The sequence below is a fragment of the Penaeus japonicus genome, unplaced genomic scaffold (assembly GCF_977035675.1).
Source record: "Penaeus japonicus unplaced genomic scaffold, GWHDUDI00000001_assembly GWHDUDI00000036, whole genome shotgun sequence".
Lineage (NCBI taxonomy): Eukaryota > Metazoa > Arthropoda > Malacostraca > Decapoda > Penaeidae > Penaeus > Penaeus japonicus.
Genome location: NW_028234438.1, coordinates 17,098,365 through 17,108,364, shown reverse-complemented (window position 1 = coordinate 17,108,364; position 10,000 = coordinate 17,098,365). Strand labels below are relative to the sequence as shown.

Sequence of the window (10,000 nt, the reverse complement as noted above, 5' to 3'; positions counted from 1 at the left end):
GCTGCTGCAATATCTATATTGCTATCAACATCAACATCACGATCAATATCATCATTACCATAGCAACCAAAGGCACACTCCAAGAACAATTCACTGATAAAAGTCCAATAAAAGACAACACATCCCGTAAACCTTAAAAACAAAAGCAAGTACTTAAAGACAAGTTTGAAAACAAAACAAAACAAAAAAAAACGAAAAAAAAACAAATCCACTGATGAATACTATTTTCCTCCCAGCAACTTCCTCCTCAACTTCATTGTCGGAGCATTCGAAGTTTTAATCTGATTATGTCCACCACTCTACGGCGTTTGTTCTCTTTGGTTGTTTGGTTGTTTCTCTTATGGTTGATACTCAAACGAGGGAGATAGAAAAAGAGGATTTTAGTTGATGTGATTCGCCCGTTGGTTGAGGCTAATAACTGAAGTGATATTGCTGGTATTATTGCTTATCATTATCATTGTTGTTATTGTTGTTATTGTTATTATCGTAAGCGTTGTTATCATTGGAAGGGGAAGAATGCAGGGGGATGGGGAAGGAGGGGGGAAGAGGGTGAAGGGAGAAGTAGGGAGGGAAGGGGGGGTGGGAGGAGGGGGAAGGAAGGAAGAGAGAGAGAGACAGACAGGAGAGGGAGGGAGAAAGAGGGGGAAAGGAGAGACAAAAGGGGGAAGGAGGGAGGAAGTGAGGAAGAAAAAAAGAAAGAGAGAAAAAAAAAATACAAAGAGGAGTACCAGCGTGCGTATGCGTATACGTGCTTGTACGAAAGCGAGCTCTCGTCTGCATGCGTGAGTGCGTGCGCTTGTGTGCGTCCGATAACCGCCGCACGCAAGAAACGCCGCTACGAATCGAACCCTCCAATCCCCTCCAGATGCTAAGCTGATTACTCAACTTCTTCTTCTTCTTCTTCTTCTTCTTCTTCTTCTTCTTCTTGTCCTTAACACGATACAAAGTTTGGCTCTTCCCGCCGTGGAATCTTTCCCGGAGGACAGAGGTCTTCTGTCCTGATCAACAGACGCCATCGGAGAGTACGTTCGGTTTTGTGCGTCGGTTTTTTTTGTTTTTTTTTTTATTGCAGTTGTTTGTTTGTTGTTGTTTTTGTTGTTGTGTTGTTGGATGCGATATGTTTCGATTGTAGGTAAGTTCTTTGTTTTCCCTTTTATTTTGGGGGCATTTTCCGTTTTTTTTTTTTTTCTTTCTTTCTTTCTTTCTTTTTTTTTGACTGAAATATGTTCCGATTTTCATGTAGACTGAATTTTTCCTGTGTGTGATTTTGAACTTAAACGAAGACATGCACTTGTACACTATGCTTCTGTTTTGCTTTTTTTATTTATTTTTTTTACACGTAGATGGTTATACGAACAATTAAATACCAAGGAGTGAATTGATAGTACCAGATCACTTCTGTTATTATCATCATTATTACAAACACTATTATCACTATCGATATTATCATTGTTATTATTATAACGCTGATAACAATAATGATAGTATTTTTTAAATAGTCTCAGATTTTTTTTTTTTTTTTTTTTTTTTTTTTTTTTTTTTTTTTTTTTAATGAGGTAAACAAGTGAACTCGGGTAGGCCTCTTAATTCATCCCTTTGTGACTAAATACTCGTGAAACCATCTATGTATAAGGAAATTATTAAAACAAAAAACAACAACAACAAAAAAAAGACACACAGAGGACAGTTTGTTTATGCACGAGCGCACTCCAAGTGTCAAAGGATCTAGTGAGGAAAGCCAACAATGCGGTATTTCTAGCATTGCAGAAATCATACATAGCTTAGAGGAGATTGCTTTTATCTATTTGTGATCCGTGGACCTTGTGGCATGTCAAAGAGTCGCCTTTATAGAGCCCCCCTTTTGTCACCCAAGCTGATGAAATTGTTGTGCCTATTCGATGTTAAGATTATGTTCACAGAGACGATAGAACAGTTACTAGTGTTTGATAAACTATCGTGTTCGGTAGTTATTTGATCTATATTTTCAATACCAAAGTCGATTTTTGTGACCTTTTGGGTTATACACTTTAAATTTGGGTATGTCAAAAAAAATGAATAAATGAGCAAAGAAACTCATTTTTACTTCTTCTTTTTCTTTCTTAATTTTGGTACATAAAAGTGTTTCGTAAAGTCATGTGAATTCTCTTACAGTCACAGAATTAAGGGGTACCAGTAATAAGCGAAGGTATGAAGATAAACCTGGTATTTCCTCACAAAACGGGTATGTCAAGAATAAATAAACCTAACGACCATATAAGAAATTTAAGTGGTATTCAGTGCTCGGATAATGTGAGATAACAAGTGACATTTTAAGTGAACGAATCGTGAAAAAAGTTCAATGAGAAGACCTTTTTAGAGCCGAAAAGGTTGTAAAAGAGAGGACCAGGGAAATGTAGAATAAAAATAAAGGTTATCCGTCCACTGAGGCATGTGAGAGAGAAAACATATCGGTATTCATAATGACGGAGGGAGATGTAACAAGGTATTGTTACCTGTTTCAGGGAATTATCTCACTTTTATGGTTTGCTTTGTATATTAACGAAGGATTGCCAGATACTATTTCATAATTACATTTTTCACTCTGGTCTCTCTGTCCCCCCTCACCCTTGCCTTCCCTCTCCCCGTTAGAGCTTCTGCTTCCCTCTCCTTCCCTCTTCTCTCCCCATTCTCCTTCCCTCCCCTCTCCCCATTTTTCTCCCTTCCTTCCCTTCCCCTATTCCTCTCCCACACTCCCTCCCTACCCTCTCCTTCCCTCCCCTCCCCTCTCCTCATTTTCTTCCCTCCCTCTCTCTCCTTCCCTCTCCTTCGTTCCCTTCTCCTCTTTCTCCTCTTTCTCCTCTTCTCCTCCCTCCCTCCCTTCCTCCCATCCTCCCCCTCCCCTTCCCTCCCCTCTGGTATAAACTCAACAGCCATCACTGGAAGTTGCGCTGTTATCTCATGCATACACGGGACAATTAGTGGATTAATTACGTCGCTAATGAGCAAATTATTACCCTCCGCTTGATGTAGGGAGATAATGGACATTAACTTTGTCTGGGTGATTTATCAGTATTGTAGCGATCAATTGCGTCAGATCTCGGCTTTTGTCGGTTTGTCATTACTATTATCGAATGGACACATAATTGCCAAGCGGATGATTCATAGTGATGGCCAGTGGGAATTGCGTAATGAGTGTGACGCTGGTAAATGACGTGATAGGAGATCATGTGTCGGGCATAAAATCCCATCGCATTGAGGCCAATGGGAAGTAAATACCAATGACCTAATATGATCAATAAAAAAAAAAAAATAAAAATAAAACATTTCAACCAGTTCTCGCATATAACACGATTTACGATAAAGACGCTTCCAAACATAACACCAAAAAACGACCCTATATATGAAAGTCATCACAAATCATCACAAGGCAATTGCTTTGATGCTGGCGAGATCCTGACGATGCTCTTGTTCTCCTCCTGAAGGTGGTGCGGGAGGTGAGGGAGAGACGGAGGACTGGGAAGGCCCTTCAGCATGGCGACGGCGTCCCTTGTCCTCACCTTCTGGAGAGACACACCCTCCCCGACCCGAGTCTTCAGCCGTGTGACACCAGGTAGGAATCTTGTGGTTTATGCAGATATTACGCGCGCCCGTGCATATGGGTTCGTTTGTGTGTGTGTGTGTTTGTGTTTGTGTGTGTCTGTTTGTGTGTGTGTGTGTGTGTGTTTGTGTGTTTGTGTGTCTGTGTTTGTGTGTGTGTGTGTGTGTGTATGTGTTTATGTGTGTGTGTGTGTGTGTATGTTTGTGCGTGTCTGTGTGTGTGTGTCTGTGTGTGTGTGTGTGTGTGTGTTTGTGTGTTTGTGTGTGTGTGTGTGTGTGTGTGTGTGTTCTTACCTGTGATAGCCTGTGTGCGCGCGTATGTGGCTAGGTAAGCTTTATATTAGATTTGGCTACGATCATACTTTTCTTTCTCTTTTGATTCTCCCCCCCCCCACCCTCCTATTTTTATTGTTCTCATCCCTCCCCCTTCCCCGTCCATCCCCTTCAAAGCTTATTCCTCCTCCTTCACCCCCATCTCCCTCTCCCTCACAGATCCTCCTCTCTTTTTACCCCCCTCCCTCCCTTCCCCCTTCATCCCTCTCACAATCCTATTTCCGCCTTCTTCCCTTCCCCCGTTAACCCCCTCACACCCCTTCTTCTCCCCCTTCACTCCGTCAGATCTCACAAAGGGCGACCCTCACCCCCCACACCCCCCTCTTCCCCCTTAACCCCTCCCTCCCTCACCCCCCCACCCCCTCGCCTCCCTCCCCCCTCCCACTCCGTCAGATCTCACAAGGGGCGACCCTCACCCCCCACACCCCCCTCTTCCCCCTTAACCCCTCCCTCCCTCACCCCCCCCCCCGCCCTCCCTCCCCCTCCCACTCCGTCAGATCTCACAAGGGCGACCCTCACCCCCCCCCACTCCATCCCCTTCCACTCCTCTCCCCCCCCTCACCCCCCCCCCCCCCTCCCTCCCCCCCCCCCCCCTCGCCTCCCTCCCTCCTCCCACTCCGTCAGATCTCACAAGGGGCGACCCTCCTCCCTCCCCCCCCTCCATCCCCTTCACAGTTCCTCTTCCCCCTTAACCCCTCCCTCCCTCACCCCCCACCCCCTCGCCTCCCTCCCCCCTCCCACTCCGTCAGATCTCACAAGGGGCGACCCTCACCCCCCCCCACCTCCCTCCCTCCTCCCACTCCGTCAGATCTCACAAGGGGCGACCCTCCTCCCTCCCCCCCCTCCATCCCCTTCACAGTTCCTCTTCCCCCTTACCCCCTCCCTCCCCCCCCCCCCCCGCCTCCCTCACCCCTCCCACTCCGTCAGATCTCACAAGGGGCGACCCTCACCCCCCCCCCACCTCCCTCCCTCCTCCCACTCCGTCAGATCTCACAAGGGGCGACCCTCCTCCCTCACCCCCTCCATCCCCTTCACAGCTCCTCTTCCCCCTTAACCCTTTCCTCCCTCACCCCCACCCCCTCGCCTCCCTCACCCCTCCCACTCCGTCAGATCTCACAAGGGGCGACCCTCACCCCCCCCCCCGCCTCCCTCCCTCCTCCCACTCCGTCAGACCTCACAAGGGGCGACCCTCCTCCCTCCCCCCCCTCCATCCCCTTCACAGTTCCTCTTCCCCCTTAACCCCTCCCTCCCTCACCCCCCCCGCCTCCCTCACCCCTCCCACTCCGTCAGATCTCACAAGGGGCGACCCTCCTCCCTCCCGCAGGTACCAGTGGGTGAGCTCCGCGTGGGGACCTTGCGTGGCGAGCGTGGGCGTGGAGGAGGCGGCTGTCAGGTGCGGAGGCGGCGTGCAGACGCGACAGCTGACGTGCGTGCGTGCGGCTGACCACGTGCCCGTCGCCGATGACCTGTGCGTGCACGTCGAGCCTCCCCCACGTGTGCAGAGGTCAGTACAAGACTGTTCAGTGTGATACAGGTTTACCAATTATGTTCTGTGTGTTTGGAGTTGTTCATAAATACGGTATGGTTGTGTTTTTAATGTTTTAATACTTTGTGTTGTGTTCAGTGTGACAAAGAGAGGACTGGAATCCCTGGAGTATTGTTGTTATTCGTGGAATGTCCCTCAAAACTAATTTTGTCAAAGATACTCTGAATCCAGAGGCACATACTTGCATATAAACATACATATATATACTGTATATACAGACACACACAGATACACATACACATACACATATATATATATAAAATATATATATATATATATATATATATATATATATATATATATATATATGTATATATATATATATATATGTATGTATGTATATGCATGTATATATAAATATGTATATATATATATATATATACAAAAAAAAACATACATACATACTTACATATATACATGCATACATACATACATACATACATACATAGTAATGTAAATATAGATCTGGTTCCCAAGGAATAAAATAGAATACACGTACATTTGAGCGTGCATAAGTATTTTTAAAAGCTCTTCCGCATGCTGTCAAAAGTGATTTCCAGAGAAAATTAAAAGATAAAATCTTAAAAAAAGAGAAGGGAAAACAAAAATTGTCGAGGGAACGAAATGGCCTCAAGCGAGTAGGAAAAAAAATAATAAGTTTGTAAGAAGAGAGAAAAAGAGGCAGAGGGATATATATATATAAATATATATATATATATATATATATATATATATTATATATATATATATATATAAAGAGAGAGAGGAGAGAGAGAGAGAGAGAGAGAAAAGAGAGATATAGAATGGGGGGAGAGAGAGGGAGAGAGAGAGAGAGAGAGAGAGAGAGAGAGAGAGAGAGAGAGAGAGAGAGAGAGAGAGAGAGAGAGAGAGAGAGAGAGAGAGAGAGAGAGAGAAAGAAAGATTAAGAGAGAAAGAGGAGGTGGGTGAGATAGAGAGCAAAAGAGATATAGAATGGGGGGAGAGAGAGTGAGAGGGAGAGGGAGGAGCCCTAGTTGCTCCTCTGCTCTCTACCCCAATGTATGATTTGTCTGAGGATATGTGAGAATCACGTATGTGACACGTGATATTGAAAGAAGTGTTGCATCTGCACATAGCTTTTGCGCAGAGAAAGACAGTAAGAGAAGGGTGAACAGATAGGTGAAGCAACGAGCGTAGGTATACATATGTATATATGTGTATGTAGTGACAAACAAAATGACATGAAAGATGCAATTTATATTGATGGTTGCATTATATAGAATACAAGAGCAAAAACATACATATGCAAATAATATTCGATGGACATAATAACAGGGGAGACCAAGAGGCAGAGAGAGAGAGACAGACGGACAGACAGAGACAGAAGAAGGGAAAGAATGAGAGAGAAAGAAAGAGGGAGTATGAGGAAATAAAATAAAAATGAGGGAGGTTGATGTGGGGGGGGCGAGAGGCGAGAGGCAATGAGAGAAGAAACAGATAAAACGCGCAAGAGAAAGAGAGACGTAAGATAGAATATGAGGAAAGACAAAAGAGCAATAGAGAGAAAGAAGGAGTAAGGAAAACCGAGAAGACGAGAAAAAGAGTGAGCGAGAAGGAGAGAGAAAGAGAAGAGAACATCGACATCAGCCGAGTTTAAAGAGTTTCGGATAAAGTGAAAAAGGCATGTTTTCTCACCTCGAAATTTCACCCGGAATAAATATGAAAAAAAGAAGAAAAAAAAAGAAATAAAAAAAAAACTTCTATATTAGTGCAGTGATTGGCCGAATCGGTGATAGGGCGGGGATGGGATGTGGTGGGGGGGGGGTACCTGTAAATTCGTCGTACTAGGTAGGGGGGAGGAGGGGGGGAGTGCTAAGGGGGTCGTCCTATAGGATTGGTGATAGGGGGGGGAGGGGGGTAAGGTGAAGGTCGTTCGAAGTGTAGGAGGAGGGGGAGGGGGATGGGGGGGTCGTCTTTTAGGGCAAATGGCTGAATCTCTTTTATATGACGTTAACATAATCTCGTCTTTCCGTTAGGTTCATTTGTGTGTGTGTGTGTGTGAGTGTGTGTGTGTGTGTGTGTGTGTGTGTGTGTGTGTGTGTGTGGAGGTATTGGAATATGTATGTGCGACCGTGTATGTTCTTATGCTTGTAAGTTATTCATGTGTGTTTGCCCTTAGAGAAGAGAGAGAGAGAGCGAGAGAGAAGAGAGAGAGAGAAACAAAGTGTATGTGCATAACCAGACGAAGGGAGAGGGAGAAATAGATGGAAAGATAAAGAGAGAAAAGAGAGAGAGAAGAGAGAGAGAGAGAGAAAGTGTGTGTGTATAACCAGACGAAGAGAGAGGGAGAAATAGATGGAAAGATAGATAGATAGATAGATAGATAAAGAGAGAGAGAGAGAGAAAGAGAGAGAAAGAGAAAGAGAGAGAGAGAGAGAAAGAGAGAGAGAGAGAGATAGAGAAAGAAAGAAAGAAAGAGAAAGAGGGGGGGGAAGAAAGAGAGAGTGTGGGGTAAAGGGGAAAGAAAGAAAATTATATACTATATACGTTTTCATAGTTCATATAGTTTCATATAGTCTCTAGCTATATGTATGTGGCGTGGATCACGTGACACCCCGATGCAGAGTTCCACCTCGCATTTTGTTACCATGGAATCGCCAAGCCAGTCAGAAACGCGTCCGCACTCAGCACCCAGCCGGAAGAGCTACCCCACCTGCCACAAGTCAAATCAGCACTCAGCCTCTGCCGCCTGCAACAAGTCAGGTCAGCTTTCAGCATCTCGCCAGCAACAAGTCAAAGAGATACTTTCTTTATGCAACGACACTCGTAATTGCAAAGTGCATATTTGTTAGTGCTTTTTTTTCCTCTACGTGTGTATATAACCTGTAAATGTATACTTTAGAAGGCTAGCAATGCCTCTGCAGTGTGGAGACGCTATTTCGGTTGCATTCCGTTGCAATAAACGATAGGGAATCATATTAAGCCAAGAGCAAAGGCGGCGGGCGTGTAGACACGCGGGCGCCTATTGAGTTACGTTCCGACTAAGTGAGTGAGAGCACTGTGTTCCTGAGCTCCAAATTCCTAGGAAAATGTTGTTAACTGTGTTTGACCTTAAGTGACGTGTCATGGTCTATGTGTGTGTGTGTGTGTGTGTGTGTGTGTGTGTGTGTGTGTGTGTGTGTGTGTGTGTGTGTGTGTGTGTGTGTGTGTGTGTGTATGTGTTCTAACATGTTTAAGTGTGGTTACTGTTCCTTCATTAATTTTAGTTTTCAATCTAAAACGACTTCTTGATTTTCATTTAAAAAAAAACGGGGTTTTGCTTCACTTACTTAAGACTCACGAGTTGTTTGGGAAGTATATGCTTCAAACTTTGTGGTTTTCATCTTGAGATTGAGATTGCACATTCGCTGAGAGCTTGCTATATATAGAAAGTAATCACGATATTACGCTAAAATTAGGACTTCTTTCTCCTTATTTCGGATTCTCTTCCCTATTTTTTAAGGGTTATTTATCCTATTTATACATTTTTTTCCCACGTTAGAAAATACTTTTTCCTGATTATGTTCTGCTGAATTTTGAGTTGCACGTTCTGAAAAAAAAAAAAAAAAATATTCGCGTACCACTGGACGGAATCGCAAAGACCCTTTTACCCTCAGCAGTAGTTTTTAATCTTTGGGGGATTCATCAAGCCACAAGTTTGGATGGCCACTCACTGATCATTAAAAACTTTTAATCGCCCCCCCCCCCCCCCGGATAACCTCGACGTCGAGTACAGTACAAAAGTTGGCCAAGCGGAGCGGAAGAAAATCACCTCATTAGCCCCGGGTTGAACTACGGTACACGCCATGGCTTGTGCAATAATCGCCATGATTTTTGGGGTCGAGACAAGTGCATCTCGTAACAAGAGGAATAGTAAGCCGATTTTCCCCTCGTTCCTTTGTAGGTTGGGAATTACGTTGAAGAAATAATGACACTAGAAGAAAAAGGGTGAAGATGCGAAATACTACTAGATGGAGCAATTATTCCACGTTTGTTATTTATAACGGATTCGGGACTTTTTTCATAATGTACGCACACGCTAATGAATAAACGAATGTGTATATTTAAATACGCATGAATGCATGTCTGTCTGTTTATCTATTCATCAACCTCTTCATATGTCTGTCTATTTATATATCTGTTTATCTTTTCACCTACCGATATGTATATCTATGTAGGGTATTATTTGCCTGTCTATCTACCTATCTATCTAACTATTTACCTACCTGTCTACCCCTAAGTGTTATATAATCATACACATATGTGTGTGTGTTTGTGTGTGTGTGTGTGTTTGTGTGTGTTTGTGTGTTTGTGTGTGTGTGTGTTAGTGTGCGTGTGTGTGTGTGTGTGTGTGTGTTTGAGTGCTTCTGTGCGCGCGCGTGTGTGTGTGTGTTTGTGTGTGCGTGTGTGTGTGTTTGTTTGTGTGTGTGTGTGTGTGTGTGTGTATGTGTGTGCGTGTGTGGTTCTTGTATCTTGCTTTTCACTCACGCGCTCATTTATGGCGCTCCGGGGCAGTTCTCTAACCTT

The 10,000-nt window shown here is 44.2% G+C and overlaps 1 protein-coding gene across 1 annotated transcript in view; it reads left to right on the top strand.

The window, feature by feature from the left end:
• LOC122254258 (thrombospondin type-1 domain-containing protein 7B) overlaps positions 1-10,000 on the top strand; it is a 197,372-nt gene that overhangs the window by 143,561 nt on the left and 43,811 nt on the right. Inside the window, 2 exon segments of the mRNA XM_086531825.1 lie at positions 3,462-3,589; positions 5,234-5,413. Coding sequence (XP_086387951.1) covers positions 3,462-3,589; positions 5,234-5,413 — 308 coding nt within the window.